Source organism: Gigantopelta aegis, chromosome 10 (genome assembly GCF_016097555.1).
Source record: "Gigantopelta aegis isolate Gae_Host chromosome 10, Gae_host_genome, whole genome shotgun sequence".
In the NCBI taxonomy this organism is placed as follows: domain Eukaryota; kingdom Metazoa; phylum Mollusca; class Gastropoda; order Neomphalida; family Peltospiridae; genus Gigantopelta; species Gigantopelta aegis.
The window spans coordinates 69,948,684-69,968,574 of NC_054708.1; the positions used below are offsets into that span (position 1 = coordinate 69,948,684).

Genomic DNA, 19,891 nt, shown 5'->3' on the forward strand with positions numbered 1-19,891 from the left:
ATACCCTGAGTGAGTGCACCGCAAGGCTCAATGGGTAGGTGTAAACCACTTTCACCGACCAGTGTTCCATAACTGTTTCAACAAAGGCCATGGTTTGTGCTATCCTGCCTGTGGGAAGCGCAAATAAAAGATCCCTTGCTGCTAATCGAAAAAGAGTAGCCCATGTAGTGGCGACAGCGGGTTTCCTCTCAAAATCTGTGTGGTCCTTAACCATGTCTGATGCCATATAACCGTAAATAAAATGTGTTGAGTGCGTCGTTAAATAAAACATTACTTTATTTTTTCTAGCTTTGATTATACATCTTCAACGTATACTAATCAAAAGAATTTAAGGGTCAGACGATGTTTTCAACATTATTTTCTGAATGTTAATTATGTTAGTAAGATCGTAATGTCACACCTGGTATTATTCCATATTAACGGAATTGGGTCTAAGCAACCCAAAAATTAATTGAAATCCAGTTCTAGTGGCGAAAACATGCTTGCATTTGCACGCAAACTAGGGCCAACGTGAATGATCTGATGAGTGTGCATTAGATGCTTTTTCACAAATTACTTCATCTGCACGCTTTTCACGTGCATTTCATGTCCACCAAGCGCAATTTCCCTGTAATTGGAGTGTTCGTCTATGGTACACATTCCAAATTCAACGATGACTTGAAGATCGGGGAAGGGCTTTTGTTTAGCTTCAGAATGACAATACACAAATACATGTTGCTCTGAGACTTGGTGTCAGTCAGAGCACCGTTGGTCGCCTTTGGCAACGGTACCAAGCTACGAATTCTGTTCGAAATCGTCCATGTTCTGGAAGACCCCGAAGCATTACAAATAGAGAGGACCGCTACGTCACCAATATGGCTGTACGTCAACGCACAATCACTGCACGCCGATTACGTGACAATATGCGACTGGAACTAATGTGTCTAATCAAACCATACACAATCGTCCGAGAGCCAATAATTTGCGCTTCCGTCACCAGGTTGTTCGACCACCACTTCTACCACATCAAAGGATGGCCAGACCTGACTGGTGCACTGGTCTTCTGCGGTGGCAATGTGTTCAGTGTTGCCGAGTGATGAATCCTCCACTTCAACAACTGCCGGGTTCGCGTCTTCAGATATCCAGGAGAGCGCTTCGCTGACGTCAACGTCAGACAACGTCACAGGTTCGGTAGAGACAGCATCATGGTGTGGGGCGGCATCTCTAGCCATCACAGGACCCCTCCCTAACGTGGTGGATGGTAAACCGACTGGAATCCGCCATTTGAACGAGATTGTCAGGCCGTTGGTTCTCTCACGCCTGCAGCAGATTGGGGCACTTCTGCAGGACGACAATGCCAGACTTTCTTGGGCAACAAGGTGTCACCCGGATGGATTGGCCAGTATATTCGCCTGACGTGTCTCCAATAGAGTAATGCCTGGGATGAGTTGGGCAGGCGAGTTTGTGATCACCACGCCCCTCTCGCCAAACTGCAAGATCTGGGTCAACTTCTTGTGGCAGAGTGGCAGACCATTCCACAAGACGTCTTCAGATGCCTGACCAACAGCAGGAGACAACGATGTATCGAATGTCTTCCAGCCAGGGATGGATTCATGCACCATTAAACAAATGTTCTGTGTTAATGTTATGTTTGACCCCTCCTCCAACTTTGACAGCATAAATACAGTGATGTTTATTTATTGTTTTCTGTAAATATGGAACTATGGAACAATAAATAAAATTTTGGATGTAGTTTACATAATCAAATTCTAATTCACACAGAAACTGATTTGGTTATTACTTTTCGACCCTTAAATTATTTTGATTAATATATATATATAAACTAGGTGTGGACCTGCAAGTTTACACAATCATAAAGTATTAGCTTGGAAAATGGGTGGTTTCAACTGATTTGGGAGTTACATATCAGTGGAGGAGGAAAAGATGCTAGACGTCTTCACTATGCCACGGACATTAAATTACCACACATGGCCTCCATCAAAGCTATTTTATGGGGACTCCAGTATGCAAGATCCTATAAAAACTTTAATCCAGCCGTGATTCTCACCAATTCCCTTTTTGTCAGGGACAGAATATCAAACGAGGTCAGATATTGACAAGCAAAAATATATGATTATTACCTTGCTTTTAATCAGGTTTATTTACAATTAGGTAAAAATAACCCATTACATTTGCCTCTCATTTAATAACATGTATTAAAAGACATTCACATACATAAACCAAACATTTAAGATAGTAAAGCAACAAGAAGAGGTGCATCACAAATCTTTTGTTCTCTTTTTTGTACTTTCTTTGAACATAGTATGATGTACTCCCATCTGAATACTTGCACGGTTTTGGTATACATTCCATGTTTAGGCGAGTGGCGAATCGACCGAACGCCATACTATAAACATTTATGCACCAATTATTTGAAACTTTGTGCCTGAAAATTCATACCCACAAGAATATTTTCTTGAGAAATAAACATGCACAGTAATGGTTGTTTGTTTTGTTTAACGACACCACTGGAGCACTTCGATTAATCAATCATCGGCTATTGGATGTGCACAGTAATGAATGCAAACTGACTGCACTCATTCAAGTATCTTCCCTTTACATTTCATGAGGAGATGATCGCTTGCCTGGCACCATTTCAGAAAAGTCATCTTCACCATGCCTTCATTTTGCTCGCGGGAAGACTAAGTTACCAAGTGCTTGCTTTATTTGGAATGAAGTAAGCTCTGTCCATCACTCTTCTCACTTATATATAACAACAACATGGTTGGTGAACTTGCATTAGAATATATCTTCATCATCATATGTGATGATATCTCTCTTATCTTTGTAACCCGATCCCTTCTGCGAGTTACTTGCAGCTGAAAACAATAACATACAAAGGGTTAAACTTCAAATGCATTTACCTGGACATAATGTGAACAGAAGAAACTTATTTCAAGTGCAATTAAAGGGTTTGTAACACTGTGATAGTTAAGGACAACTTTATTACCCACAATTATTTGAATAAAGTCGTAGGATCACAGATAGTTCCAATTTGTTGCACACACCAAAATAGTCGTTTAGTTAAATCTATGTCACTAAGTTTCTTTTCACGCTGTCTTTACCAGATAATTGCATTAATATTTTGTCTATACATCAACAGGTCCATTACAATAAATTTTCCAAGGTTCAATTTTATATGTCTCAAAATTTACTGGAATATAAACATAAATACAATTTCACAGAATAGCAGCATGCAACTGCAGCAAAATACTTTAATAATAAATGATGTCGCAGTGTAGTTGAAGTTATGTCATAGCAGTTTCCAGTTAAAATTATTCAGGGTTTTTATTATTTACATACTCCTTATTCACAAATTAATTAATAACATTCTTATGAGGGTACAAAATAATTATTTTTAACTGTATATTTATGTTCAATATTAATCAATATTTGCAAGTTTTCAATTATATTTTTATTATCCAGGTAAGAGGCTTGTTGTTTTCAAATGTATTTATTGATCGATCCTTTGTTTTGATATTTGAAAAACTAGTTACATGTAGGTATGCAAGAAAAATAATCAAACACTTGTGTCTGTTGAAGACCGGGAAATCCCAACCCTCGACACAATTGTTTTGTCTGGCACTCAATAAGGTTCGTTTCAGAAACTCGCCAAGGCTCGTTTCAGACAAACAGTTGTATCTCTTGGGTTAAGATTTCCCTGTCTCCACTAGCCACTCATGCTGGATTGTAGTTTGTTTTCCTGTACATGTATACCTATGGAGGACCAGCCGGTAGAGGACGGGTCCTGGGTCAGTTCTAGGGTGGGCTGATGTCTCGCCATCGACACCTGAAGCTGGATGTTCTCTATCATACTGCCATTCATCTGCAATGATTAAAGTTTGTTTTCTTTAACAACATCACTAGAGCACATTGATTTATTAATCATCAGCTAACATGTTGTAATTCTGACAGTCTTACAGACGAAACCCACTACATTTTTCCATTATTAGCAAGGGATCCATTATATACACCATCCCACAGACAGGATAACACATACCACAGACTTTGATATACAAGTCATTCATGTCCAATGTGTCGCATCAACATTACTTCAAATTCGACAAAAATGTCAGAGAAGTATTTTAAAATCTGTTTGCAATACTTAATTATTTTTTTTCTAAACACTAGTACACACATGTATCACATTAGATTATGAATAACACACAAGTAATGTATGTGTAATGTATGTAATTTCAAGAATACCTCAGAATTAAATGTCTCGCCTGTTATAAACATATTCAATGTACTGTGATGAACATCTATAGGCAGGGTTTCTGCCAGAGGGTAAAACAGGTATGGTACTATACCCTATTTTAATTTTTTTAAGTTAAACTTTTGACAAAATTAATTACTCTTATCATTTTCTTAACCCTCACCCTACACTTAACCCATTTTCTTTCTGGGGGAGATCCCTACTAACCCCTGTTGATAGTGGTTCCATCAATTCCATAGTGCCATACAAAAAAATGTCTTTCTGGCAGAAACACTGATAGGTGCAATTAAATACCAAGTTTTATTGATATAGGACTTGTACTTTATGAGAATCTGATCTAAACACGAAACTTTAATGTTAAACTTTTAACACAAAAGTTGACGCCATCACCGTCACCATCACCCCTGTCAGAAGAGAAATACCTATATTTTGTCTTTTACTTCGTAAAGGTGAGACAGAAATCAGATACCTATGAAAAATAGAATGAGATAAAACTGAACGACATGCCATGATTCATGTAATGCCAAAGATGGGTTAAAGTATGCTGTGGATAAAAACATTTAGGTAGTTCTGATTTCTGTCACCACTTTTTAATAATACCTCTGAAATAGCCTGCTCTGCAGATTCCATTTTCTCAAAAGACACAAAGCCACATCTGTAAAGAATTATTGTTTACAATTTGTCATGGACACGTTTTCCAAAATAGGATATTTTAATAGAATGGTCTGTAACTGTACTATAATGGTAATGATGAACAAAACTCCTCACCCTATACATAGGCATAATTTGAACTTTGTACATGAGGACAAGTTGACAGACAATTTCATCAAGAAGTATCAAGGTGTAAAATTTAAAAGAAGTGTAAAACTATAAAACTTTGATACAATTCATTTGATACAAGTCTTTTGACCAATTTCAAATCCTGGCTAAACACTGAACCTCAAATATGTTTGTAAATGTCACGTATGGTGTAGGAATACAAATATGTTTGTAAATGTCATGTATGGTGTAGGAATACAAATATGTTTGTAAATGTCATGTATGATGCAGGAATACAAATATGTTTGTAAATGTCATGTATGATGCAGGAATATAAAGGTTCAATAAAGATTAGTCAAATCTGATAAATTCCAAATAACATAATCATGTTTCTTAGGCTTAGCTATGTGCAATCCAGGACTTGTTTGGGTATATTGGAAGGAATAGATGGTTGTTTTTTGTTCAGTGATGCATGTTACAACAGTTTCAATGTAAAAGATATGAACAACAGAAGCAGGTTCTTCGTAACTCGTTAAATTTACAACTGCTTTTAAATGGTCAAAATACCTTAAGTGATCTCTATAATAAAAAAATATTTATTTGTTTTCAAAAGTTTATGAAACAAACACATCGTTTTGATTAAAATAGTTTATGAAACAAACACATCGTTTTGATTAAAATAGTTTATGAAACAAACACATCGTTTTGATTAAAATAGTTTCATGGTTTGAAGCCACATGTACTTCTTTGTTTCTTTTCTAGTTTCTTTCAAAATCCTGTTGTACATAACACCCTTTTCCTCAATTTGATTGTCATTAAATTATATTTGTATACACATTTTAATTGTATACATTACTATTACATCACAATTAAGTAATTGTTGCCATTATATTGTATGTACTGTAAACCGTATTAATATTGCGACGTGTTTTTTTCGCTAATGTATACCTTAGCGCATGTTCGCGACGTGTAAATTTCGCGAACGACCGTTGACAGATCAAAAAAAAAAAGTGGATAAAGACAGCTCACTGTAATTGTTATAAAGTTACTGTCTGTAAATTAATATTCTGTTATCCTACATCAAGCAATTGTGCCTGGTACAGAGTCTATAGAGGGGATTAGGCCCTACCCACCTCACCTGTATTAGAATCACAACTCACAGCTTCAGTTGTTAACTGTTAACACCCTTTGGTAGATAAAACAATAAACGATTAGTCGTCATCGATTGAAGTGACATAAAACAATTAACGATTAGTCGCCATCAAGTAGAGCTCGTGTATAGGTTGTGCCTGTTGAGTGAATCTTTTTGTGAATTTATTCTCAATAAAATATTTCAAAACAAAACAAATTACTTTAAGTACACTTCAAACTGGAAAATAGTGCGTGCGTATTAATTTTGCGAACGACGCGAAATTTATACGCACGCATTTTGTTCACGGTTTACAGTATATAGGAGATGGCCTAGTAAGTTGGCAAACATGTGCCTAATTTTCTTGTTTATGCAATAAAATGTTTTCAATCAAAACAAATGGAGTACAATACACATGTACCTGTTCCCTGAGACTATTTACATGTATATTACAATTCTATGTTTTTGATTGTACAGTCTCTTATTACGGGAACGCGGTGTTTTCTATGTAACCTAGAGATGGTTAAGTAGCTAAGTTTACCCTTTGTCTCTTTCCATACTAATATTGAGGACCACACCGAAGTTGGATGCCGCTTTCCTGAGAAGTTCTTCGGTGATGCGGTGACCCCTCACGTAGATTGTGTTTCCCTTCTTCGGGGGTTCTCGCCTGTCTGGTCGGTCGATGTGTTCACGATCCCGACGATCGTCGCGTTCGCGATCATAACCTTAGAATTAGAGAAATAAATATTCAGTGTATCGATATACTGGACTTGTTGAAGCCATTGGACTAAAGACTGGTAGCACTAGGTTCAAATCCCAGTACTAGCTCCTAGCTAGTGACGTTAACAGTTTAATGGATCAGCAGAAATGTGTAGATTAAGGCTACTTCTCTCCCAGTACTAGTATTAACTCTTTGTCCTGGACAGATAGTTGAGGTGTGAGATATAAGAATGAAAATTAAGTTAAAATTAATAAATTAAATGTATTAATTAATATCTTTAAAAACTAAAATATATTGACAAACAAATAACCTTTTTGATCTCTAATTGAACATTATTTGCATGCACTTAATGTAGTAACTGACCTTATTATCATACTTACTAACAGATACGAATGCACTGTAACTGACATTATCAAATACATTTATACAATAGTGACATTACTTAGAACAGGACAAATCACAATGGGTCAACCAAAGGTATTTAATCCTGTGACCCATAGACCTCAACATGAAAAAAATTGAGTGGAGTTATTACCGGTACTTTCCAAACTTATATTACAGAGAACTATTTAAGATATTACTACAGTGAGTATTGGTACTGTATTTAATCCTTTTGTAATACATGTACATGCGTGTTTTTTATTCATATGTTATGGGGAGCTAACAATTACTGCACTTGAACTTGTCTCTTGTCCCACCCCTATTAAACATATATGTAGACATTTAAATATATTTTGGCGAATGCTAATTACTGAGCCATAAATTCCTTTGTCTCGAAAAAACCAAAGAGTGGAGTGAGACCTGGTTGTTATAATTAATCTCGTACCCACATGGTTTTAGACTAATTATTCAATTACCCTCTAGGCCGAATTGGTTTCCGCGTTTAAATGTTTGGGGCTCATTTTGCACATCCCACCCACCCTCCCAAATTCTGTATTATATAACACTTGTTATTGTGGCATTAGCATTTATTGTTTTGTTATGCATAAAGTTTATTCAGTACCAATTAGTATCTATTACATTGTATGTATATATGCAATTCGATGATTAGTTTACAGCGACACAATTTTTAAGAGTGCAAGTGTTCAACAGTATGTAAGACAAATGTTGAAGGACAGTTACTGCTGGGGTTAATCTTTCTTGTAGGTAACCTATGAAACAAGAAATGTGTGATTGGTCTGTTTACCAAGGACATTGGACATTGGCAGTGACATTTCGGTGTAGCAGGATATTATAGAACATTCTATCTGATGGCGGATTGGTGGTGGCCGGACACATTTATCTCTACGTTGGTAACCCTCGTTGGAGATAGGTAAGCTATAATAGCTTAGGTAGGTGCACCCCACCTTTCGTTGGTGGACACTCGGAAGGGATGTGTATGTGGGCATTCTCGTTGGGGACCCTCGTGCTTGCCTTTATGCACATGAGGGGTGCACCAGGGGGCCCTCCCTTTGGGGAACCTAGGAAGGGTGCGGCTGTGCTGCCAGGGCAAAACCCCGGATGGGGTAGGCGCATTAGTCGGTGCCTGGCCACCTCGTGTCTGCTAAAGGGATCATTTTTTGTGTACATTTCATTATAAGATAATAAACAAATGCTACGCCATTTTTATTCCATTAATTTGGCTTTGTTGTCTGTATTATTAGTACATGTCTAAAATTAAGTCTTTTTAGATTATATTATAGTTTTAATTATTTGGGTTATGAAGAGACAATAAAACATATTAAAGAATGTATGTAGACATTTAATAAAACATATTAAAGAATGTATGTAGACATTTAATAAAACATATTCAAGAATATATGTAGACGTTTAAAGGGATAAAGAGTTTGCTGCACTTTTTAAGATGTTATCGAGTAACAGAGACTTTTTAACGATTGTAATTACATGTCAAATATATTTTTCGGCATAAAATATTAGTGGCTGTATATTAAACGCATTTCTGGTCACCGGCCTCCGTGGCATTGTGGTTAGGCCATCGGTCAACAGGCTGGTAGGTACTGAGTTCGGATCCCAGTCGAGGCATGGGATTTTTAATCCAGATACCGACTCCAAACCCTGAGTGAGTGCTCCGCATGGCTCAATGGGTAGGTGTAAACCACTTGCACCGACCAGTGATCCATAACTGGTTCAACAAAGGCCATGGTTTGTGCTATTCTGCCTGTGGGAAGCGCAAATAAAAGATCCCTTGCTGCTAATCAGAAAGAATAGCCCATGAAGTGGTGACAGCAGGTTTCCTCTCAAAATCTGTGTGGTCCTTAACCATATGTCTGATGCCATATAACCATAATAAAATGTGTTGAGTGCGTCGTTAAATAAAACATTTCTTTCTTTTTTTCATTTCTGGTCGTTTTAATATTTGTACTACCGTAAGTTAAATTTCATCTTATTTCCTAAACTATTGTTTTTTCGCATGTACAAAATTATTTGAAGACAAAATCCAGTTGGGCTTCTTACAAATATTAAAACAACCAGAAACACATTAAATATACAGACACTGATATTCTAAACAGTAAAATATATTTAACATGCATGTTTAATCGTAGAAATATTTTATTAGTCGGAAACATCTTACAATGCAACAAACTCAGGAATGTCCCTTTAATAAAACATATTAAAGAATGAATGTAAACATTTAATAAAACATATTCAAGTATGTATGTAAAACTTTAATAAAACATATTCAAGAAAATATGTCGACACTTAATAAAATAAACTCACCAACTCCAGAACTGACAAATCTGTCATAAAGATCCTTCCTTTTTGTCCGAGTGCCCTGAAACATAACAATTCTTTTGTAATAACACCTTTAAAAAAAGTTATTCTACATATGTTGCAAAAGGTTTTGTTTAAAATAAAAGATCAACAGTTTTACAAAGTCTGGAGAATGTAATTTAAATACAGTGAGACCTACTCTAGCACCCACCTGTATTAAGCAGCCCCTTGTATTAAGCAGCTACCTGTGCTAAGCGGTCAAGTTTTTCTTCTCCCAAATCATCTAATATAGTATAAACTGACATGTATTACTATTAAGCAGACACCTGTCGTAAAAGGCCACCTTTGATACCCCCTTTGGTGGCTGCTTAACACAGGTCTGACTGTATCAGTATAAAAGGGAAATATTTTCGTGAGCTAATATTTCACGATTGGAACCTCAAACTAGGGATTTCGCGAGAAATAAATTTGTAATGACACCATCAGTCAGTGAAAAGAAGAAAACAAATTGTCGGGATGTTGATGCATCAGTAATGAAAATAGTCCACACTGTATCTAGTAGCCAAGATCAGTTTTAAAAGGCCACTCCATATAGAGTAGGTAGTCCAAGATTGAAGAACACAGCAACATAAAGACCCCACTAGAGCACACTGAATTTTTTAATCATCGACTATTGGATGTCAAACATTTGGTAATTTTGACATTTAATCTTAGAAAGGAAACCTGCTAGTAGTGCTACATTTTTCCATTAGTAGCAATTATATGCACCATCCCACAGATTGGATACCACATACCACGGCCTTTGATATACAAGTCGTGGTGCACTGGCTGGAATGAGACAGGAATAAAGCAAGTATACTCGATATATATACATTTTGTATATGTACGGTCTTCCAAGTTACTAGTGAAATGATGCAAAATATAAATAAATCTAATTTGTACTATTGATAATTAATGATCATGGATCAGTCAGGATCATTCAACTATGGATGTATACTGGTACATGTTTATTGTGACCCTTGTCATATCATCCACATTTTATATTAATTTCAATACTTGGTAATCAGCCATCAGTCACGTACATGTAACTCGCTCTTTCATTTGGGGCAAAAATTGGGAAATGGGGCAAAGTCGTTGTTTAATAATATATCCTTTACTTGAAGGATGATACAGTGTTTGGGCTAACTGACGTTACTGACCTTTGATGATCCTTTCAAGATAATTATTTTTGTGTGGAATTAAATTTACATTCAAATTACAATTTTGCGAATTCTGCATGAATTATCCCCGTGAACATATTTCCCTTTACAGTATGCAATAGACCAAAACTTACTGTTTGATCATTGTTATTAAATCTTTTTGTTTGCTGTACAAGTACTTTGACTGTTATGATTTTGTCAAAAATGCACATTAAAGACCCCTTATTGATCAGATATTACCTGTATTTTTAGTAATTTTCTAGATCAACAGTCACAATTATCACATTTTAGACCACCCACTGGGAAGGAAGGAAGGAAATGTTTTATTTAACGATGCACTCAACACATTTTATTTACCATTATATGGCATAAGAGATATGGTTACGGATCACACAGATATTGAGATGAACCCTGCTGTCACCACTTCATGGGCTACTCTTTTCGATTAGCAGCAAGGGATCTTTTATATGCACCATCCCACAGACAGGATAGTACATACCATGGCCTTTGTTACACCAGTTATGGAGCACTGGCTGGAACGAGAAATAACCCAATGTGTCTACTGATGGGGATAGATCCTAGACTGACTGCGCATCAAGCGAACGCTTTACCACTGAGCTACTTCCTGCCCCCCCCCCCCCACCCCCCACCCACCCACTGGGATGCTGTTAAAGAAGTGAATATTTCTCTCCTTACAGTTTCAGATTTCTCCTCTTCGTCAGGATGTGTAGCTGAGAATGGCTGGAAACCAACCGGTGCTTTCTCCGGGTCCTGAAACATAACGAAGAAAAGGAAGGAAATGTTTTTATTAATGACACACTCAACACATTTTATTTACGGTTATATGGCATCAGATATATGGTTAAGGACCACATAGGTATTGAGAGAGTAAACCCACTGTCACCACTTCATGGGGTCCTCTTTTCGATTTGTAGCAAGGGATCTTTTATATGCACCATCCCACAGACAGGATAGTACATACCACGGCCTTTGTTATACCAGTCATGGTGCACTGGCTGGAACGAGAAATAGCATAAGGAAGAAAACAACTTAACTTGGCTTAAATCTGTCTCAGTTTTATTACATTACCAGGCACTGAATTTTGGGATTTGTTTTCAGGATTCCACCAGAATAGTAAAATGATGTCATACACATGTAGAGATGTTGGGACTCCATTTCATAATCTTACACTTCTGACTCAAAATCTGGGATTCAAGGCAACATAGACTCCTGCTAAATTTGCAGCCTAATTACACATTACATATCTTGGATTAATATGCATTTAACAAACAACTTTGTTTTTGCAATTTACTGGAGAACTGCCATATAAAATTACACATGCAGGCCTTAATCTAGAATTGAAAACGTAGGAAAAGTGACTTCTCATTTCCCAGAAAACAGGGGAGAAGCTAGATAAATATAGGTGAAGTGAACATTTCGTAACATTTCACCAGTTTCCACGTTCAATGTGGCCAAGGATTAACAACGCTTGACTGGGGTCACAGCTAATGGCGCGACATACATCGATGTACAGTCTGGTGCCAAAGTAAAAACACTATCCGACATATGGCGACAAGTGCCTAGTGAGCTATGACACTAAACAAGTTGGGTTCTTGATGTTTGTTGTGCTATTTGGTTTTTGAAATTGAATTATGTCTAAAATATTACAGCGACTTCGACTTCTCACTGTTCTCACTATTGCAGATAATTCAGTGACTAGAGCAGACTTTCAGCTCATTTCGCTCGCAAGATTAGGGTCTGATGTGTAATTGCCCAGTTTTCTATACTAGAAACAAACTTCCAACAGAAATGTCAGCCGCCATCATAGAAATACACTTCTTCCACTAGCATTATCTGAAATAATGATAATTTAAAAACCCTTTTAACTTTGCATTAACAAGAAAAGTGGGTTACTGATTATTTATTATTATCAGATCTATAATTTAAAACACGTTATTCATCGGTGCATAGAAGAAATAATATGTACCTTTAATTTCTTTTCAAAATATTTGGATCTCTTGAAGCCAGTTTTCTCCCGCTTATCTGCTCCAATCTGTATAGCCTGCAAAAAACAAACAAAGAAAAACACAGATCATTTTCAATTAATGACATGCATAAAATGATTATGAATCGGAATTCAAAAGAGAGTAGGTAAAACCAAGATTTTCATCAACCAGCCTACCTATAAGTTAATGAGTATGGTTAGCAATGAATATTATAAAGTTAAATCAAACTAAAGTATATTCAATTTGAGCACCAAGCCAATTGCTACTTTTATCATATAATTGGTTAAACTGATAGTACAGTCCATAAAATGGCTTTTGATATCCCAGTTGTAACATGGGCAAGAAAAGTTCATACCCCAGCCTGTGATATATACCAGTTATAATATGGGCAAGGATAGTTCATACCCCAGCCTGTGATATACCAGTTATAACATGGGCAAGGATAGTTCATACCCCAGCCTGTGATATACCAGTTATAACATGGCCAAGGATAGCTCATACCCCAGCCTGTGATATACCAGTTATAACATGGGCAAGGATAGTTCATACCCCAGCCTGTGATATACCAGTTATAACATGGGCAAGGATAGCTCATACCCCAGCCTGTGATATACCAGTTATAACATGGGCAAGGATAGCTCATACCCCAGCCTGTGATATACCAGTTATAACATGGGCAAGGATAGCTCATACCCCAGCCTGTGATATACCAGTTATAACATGGGCAAGGATAGTTCATACCCCAGCCTGTGATATACCAGTTATAACATGGCCAAGGATAGCTCATACCCCAGCCTGTGATATACCAGTTATAACATGGGCAAGGATAGCTCATACCCCAGCCTGTGATATACCAGTTATAACATGGCCAAGGATAGCTCATACCCCAGCCTGTGATATACCAGTTATAACATGGGCAAGGATAGTTCATACCCCAGCCTGTGATATACCAGTTATAACATGGGCAAGGATAGCTCATACCCCAGCCTGTGATATACCAGTTATAACATGGGCAAGGATAGCTCATACCCCAGCCTGTGATATACCAGTTATAACATGGGCAAGGATAGCTCATACCCCAGCCTGTGATATACCAGTTATAACATGGGCAAGGATAGCTCATACCCCAGCCTGTGATATACCAGTTATAACATGGGCAAGGATAGCTCATACCCAGCCTGTGATATACCAGTTATAACATGGGCAAGGATAGCTCATACCCCAGCCTGTGATATATCAGTTATAACATGGGCAAGGATAGCTCATACCCCAGCCTGTGATATACCAGTTATAACATGGGCAAGGATAGTTCATACCCCAGCCTATGATATTCTGAATGAAGGTTATCAATACTCACACCAGATTGCACCAACTTCTTTGCTTGTTTCAAGGCATCACCAGCTGATTCTATTGCTGTATCAATAAAGAATAAAGTAATATATACATGTATACAAACACATGTAACAACAATTTCTAATGTTACCCGATACACTAATTTTACAGGTCTTACAAGTGTCATGTATACAGTGTACCATCTCTGTTGTAAACAAAATAAACTAAATCATTATCATAAGCACTAAACATACATTATGTGCTTGCCTGCTCAGGGAGATTTCTGTTTTTCAATTGTAGATTATAAACTTTGGTGCATTCTATTTGTTTCAAATTATAATGAAATCAAGCTTGATATATATATATATATATATATATATATATATATATATATATATATATATATATACATATACATATTAAGCAGATTATTATACTGATCATGTACCTAATATTTAGTATTGATATTGGTCAACCAATGTTAATTAACTTGATGAAAGGACATCTGCTGTGGGAGACTTTGCAATTTTATTTTTTACAATAAATCAGTGTTTTCATTATATTATCCTAAGGACCTTGAAAGCAATCTGTGCAGCCCTGTCTACTGTACATGGCGTAGTGTATAACTGGAAGGCAGGAAGGAAATGTTTTATTTAACGACACACTCAATACATTTTATTTACGGTTATATGGCATCGGACATATGGTTAAGGACCACACAGATATTGAGAGGAAACCTGCTGTCACCACTTCATGGACTACTATTTTTCGATTAGCAGCAAGGGATCTTTTATATGCACCATCCCACAGACAGGATAGTATATACCACGTTATTATCACATACTATCGTTGTTACACCATGTATAACTGGAAGCATAAAATGCACAGTGGTGGCAGAAACAGTAGGTAGAAACGTGTTGCCTGCTATCTACTAATACATGTTTAACAGAGGACAAATAAAATATTAACATGTGATGCAGGCTTCTGAAAATTGCAAGAACAGTTATTTCGTTCACATTGCTCTCGCAATCTAATTTTGCATAACCTATTTTTTGTTAGCACCAAATTTTCGAGCACCATTTACATTAATATAACGGGTTACACAAAAGGGAAATGGGTTACATGGATTTATTTCTGCGTAACGGATAAATGGGTCACACAGATTTTCAGTTCTCAGAGGCCTCTGTTGGTTTCCTTACGTCGTTTAGTGGCCTGTGTTCTGGCCTCAGTCTGGGTTTTAGTCTCGGGTTTTACACTCTTCAAAGCTTGGAGAGCCTTTTTCTGCAAAAACAAAGAAAATTAATACAGTTAACTCCATGCAATGTGTAAATTTATAATTAATTAAAAGACACATAAATCATGTAATTGAAAATTAAGCCTATTTTATTTCTGAATCATTTAAGACCTAACGCACATAACTAATACACACTAGAACATACTTTTGGTTTATATTTAGATACTTGTTTGAACTTTATAAAATTATAGTTATAATGAAAATGTTCTACAACCTCACAAATGAATGACAAGTAGACAACAACAAATTAGATGTTAATTGCACAAACCGTGCACAAGAAAACAAACTGAACAGAGTTGAAAGCATAACACAGTTTGGGATGTAGACAATATGTGTGTGGGTGGGTATGTGTGTATTTGTGATGTGTGTGTGTGTGTGCCTCTGTGTGTATGTCTGTGTGTTCCCCACTCTCTCTGTGCATCTCTCTCTCTGTGCATATCTCTCTCTCTCTCTCTCTCTCTGTGTCTCTGTGTGTGTGTGTGTGTGTGTGTGTGTGTGTGTGTGTGTGTGTGTGTGTGTGTGTGTGTGTGTGTGACGGTGTGTTGACTTACAAAAACTTCCCTATAGGATATATTTAGATATAGACCCTAATAAATATAATATAGTAGGGTCCAGAAATGAAATAGTACCTTCTTTCTGAGTTTGGCATACTTCAACTTCAACTGTTCTTCTTCTTCTGTCAAAATGTTACTAAAATGTAAATAAACCATTTTCACAATGTGGTATATTTTAAGGGGACATCACTCTCATTAAACGTTTGGATTTTGGTTACCTCGCACTAAATCAGATACTTCCGTGTCAAAGATGGGGAGTTTATGTAGGAAGACATTTATATGTGTCGAATTATCGCCATGTTGTCGTACCTAATTTATGAAATAGATGCAACTGATGTATTGTAACAGCGTTTATTTAATAAAATACGGGTAGTATTATTTGTTCTCCATAAATTAATATTAATACGAGTCTCTTAAATGACAAGTCATAACTCGATTCGACCTCTCCCCAGTTAGTTACTGAACGACCAAACACTTCGTAATTTTGACATGTATTGATGTAGTCTTGAAACCGTTGTCTTCAGAGGAAACTCGCTACATGTTTTCATTAGCGGCAAAAATGTATGCCCTTTCTTACAGTCAGTTGGAACTTTATATACCACATGCAACCAATGATAAATCAGTCATGAGTGTTAGGACGAGGAAAACTCGACCAGAAGATGCCCCCTCCCCCACCCCACCCCCAGTGGATTAAATGTAATTAGTATAAGTGTCATACTTTGTATATACATGTATATTGTCATGAGTTCATAGAATCATACCCACCAATAAAAACCAATAACTTCATTTCTCTGTATACGAATCGCACAAAATAAGATAAGCCAACGAAATTAAACTTGTATGTTTATTAATAAATGTATACTTTATAAATAGAAATACATAAAATAATAAAAAATTTACATCATTTAGCAGTGGTTAGAATGCTTGTAAAGTAATAGATGGTCTAGAAAATGTTGCCTGTGTCATGGTAAAATATTTCATAACTCAGGATTTTCCAACAGGATATATATTTTGGCTCTTTACACACACACACACACACACACATACATATATAATGTGTATGTGCGTGTGCGCGCACGCGCGCGCGCGCGTGCGTGTGTGTGTGTGTGTGTATGTATGTATGTATGTATCTATATTCGTGCAAAATCTGTGCTAACCTGAGACCTTTTCACCATGTATTTCCATCATTCTACCCTCAAAATTAGTTGTAATCAATATTTAAAAAATATTTAGTGATTCGTTTGCAACACTATATAGCTGTTTGGTAATAATGCTAATATAAATAAATACTGTTATCCAGATTCGGGGATTTTTGTTTAATTCGAGCAAAAGCCAGCCTGCCCCTTTACAAAATTGGAAGCCCGTACACCTATGACAGTCGGCTACGAAATAAATATTTTGTAGTAAATTCCATAGTATGAAAAAAGGACTATAGATATTATTAAACATTTGTAAAAACAGCAAAAACAAGAACAATTTGGAAAGTTATTAATCATTTAACGACATAATAAAAAATGTGAAAAAGATGTACATTGTCAATAACGAGGGTAAATGCAATATTTTACCTATTTTGTCATCTTCATTTCTGTGTAGATTGTGTCTATAGAATGCCGTTGTTGTTTTGTTGGGTTGTTTTTAAAAAGAAAATTATTGCTTTTATTTTTGCTTTTTTTTTTTTTTTTTTGGAGGGGTGGGGTTAATGCAAACAATTCAATAAAGATGTAAAGCAAAGTAATGTTTTAAGCAGATCTTTATTAATTTTCTGCACAATGGTTAATGATGTTCCATATAGAAACTGGTTTATGATTGTGGCTTTTATTTTCTGTTTAAAATTGAATCTTTTCCACACACACAGTTAACTTGCTCGACTGTAGGCGTGCTGTGAACTGTTCACATGTTTGTTTGTCTTGATAAAAATGGTCACGAAACAATACTTGTGAGAAGATAATGCTGTGAAGATAAACTCTCTCTCTCTCTCTCTCTCTCTCTCTCTCTCTCTCTCTCTCTCTCTCTCTCTCTCTCTCTCATTTTGCCGTTTCTAGCTAGTGCACCACAACTGGTATATCAAAAGTCGTGGTATGTGCTATCCTGCCTGTGGGATGGTAAATATAAAAGATCCCTGGCTACTAATGAAATAATGAAAAAATGTAGCGTGTTTCCTTTCTAAGCATATACGTCAAAATTACCAAATGTTTGATACTCAGTAACCAATGCTCACTGTGCTCTAGTGGTGTCGTTAAAATAAAAACTTAGCTTTTTAACTAGCGGGGAGCAGGGAGGCTTTTTATCTACCTGGTGAAGACCTTGAATATCACTCTGTCACTATGTTCTTTCTACTGCTGGTATTTTAAGCTACATACAGCCTAGATATGAGACTTAAAGTTTGTTTTGTTTAACAACACCATTAGAGCTCATGTTGATTTATTAATCAACAGTTATTGGGATGTCAAACATTTGATAATTATGACATATGGTATTAGAGGAAAAGCGTTGCATTTTTTCATTAAGGTCGACGACAGTCACTTTTTGCACCCTTATTTTGGCTTCGTACACAGTAAATAAAACATATCCAACGGTAATTTTTTGATATGATATATTTGACAAAAGGTACTTTTTATTTCTTTCATCTTTTGAAACTTAAAAGTAATATTTTGTCCAGAATTATGAAAAATAATAAAATACCAACCTGTAAACAACGTTGTCCGCTTGTTATAGAAATTTGACAGGGGTCAAGGTTAGTAGACCAGTTTTTATTTTAATGTGGCGAAGCATTGTAATACATGTAATGTAGCTAATTTTGACTTTGAATGACGTCAGTATTCCAATAACGTCACTTTGAATCGCCTTACAATAACTATGTATAGTTATGTATAGTATACACTGGGTACATGACGTTTTCGTTTTAAGAATGCTGGAAAAATTCCAATGCAAACTTGCTATTGAAAATGTTTTGTTTGAACATTACTAATGCATCTGAATGTGATTAATAAATTGTACCTTTTACGAAATATAGGTTTCAAGTGAAATTACGGTAAGATATGCTATATTTATTGTGTACGAACCCAAAGCAAGGGTGCAAAAAGTGACTGTCGTCGACCTTAGGTCAGGTCAGGTCATAGGGTTTAACGTTAATATTCAGAACAAACCGTTGTAGCGCCCGCCTGTCATGGGCGCAGGTGTCCAGGACACGAAAAGGGTTGGGGTGGGTTGGAGGAGGGTACCGTCCGCGCTGGCAGGTGCAAGAGACCGGGGGAGTTTTTGATGCTATTGAATTTTGAATATCCCGTAGGATTGTTCGCAAATTTCTCGAAGTAATTTTGGCATATTTTCAGAACGGTTCATCGAAAGAAAGTGACGCTACTGCTTAATTTTGAATTACTTTGCCGCAAGGGATCTTTTATATGCATTTTCCCACAGAGGACCACAAATATCAGGACCTTTGCTATATCAGTCGTGGAGTACTGGTTAGTCACGGGAAACAGATACGAGAAAGATTTTATTTAATTATACACTCAACATATCTGTTTTTATCTACGATTATGTGGCATCAAATATATGACACAAGGATCCTACGAACAATAATAGGAAATCTGCTGCCGCCACTCCGTGAGATACCCTTTTCGATTAGCAACAAATGATGCAAATATATGCAACATCCCAGATATAATAGTACATACCACTGCCTTTGTTACACCAGCCGTGAAGCACTGGTTGGAACGAGAAATAGCCCAAGTGGCCCATCGAGGCAGGTCGATACTAGACCAATCGCGCATCAATCAAGGCTTTACCATAGAACTACGTCACGCCCTGCCCAAAATACGTCTCGACCCACGACCTAACTCGGCACATACGCAATAAACATTGACTCTTGGAATCTGAAAATAAACCTTCCCAGCAGCAGCCCTAAGATTTTACCATCCCTTCACACTT

At 36.6% G+C, this 19,891-nt stretch overlaps 1 protein-coding gene across 1 annotated transcript; it reads right to left on the reverse strand.

Moving 5' to 3' along the window:
- Positions 1-2,165: 2,165 nt before the first annotated feature.
- On the reverse strand, positions 2,166-16,158 carry LOC121383199 (negative elongation factor E-like). The gene is made up of 10 exons (XM_041513072.1): positions 16,037-16,158; positions 15,313-15,394; positions 14,139-14,194; positions 12,763-12,837; positions 11,472-11,546; positions 9,583-9,637; positions 6,685-6,868; positions 4,856-4,910; positions 3,757-3,865; positions 2,166-2,858 (listed from the first exon to the last, which is right to left on the reverse strand). Exons 1-10 carry the CDS (start codon positions 16,115-16,117, stop codon positions 2,779-2,781), a joined length of 852 nt encoding a protein of 283 aa, XP_041369006.1. The 5' UTR covers positions 16,118-16,158; the 3' UTR covers positions 2,166-2,778.
- Between the last annotated feature and the right edge of the window lie 3,733 nt (positions 16,159-19,891).

Coding starts and splice junctions, on each gene's coding strand:
- LOC121383199 (XM_041513072.1), bottom strand. CDS start 16,117: ATGGTTTATTTACATTTTAGTAACATTTTGACAGAAGAAGAAGAACAG. Junction 11,547..12,762: donor ATTTTGAAAAGAAATTAAAG/GTACATATTATT, acceptor GTTATGTTTCAG/GACCCGGAGAAAGCACCGGT. Junction 2,859..3,756: donor TACCGGCTGGTCCTCCATAG/GTATACATGTAC, acceptor TATTGTTTTCAG/CTGCAAGTAACTCGCAGAAG.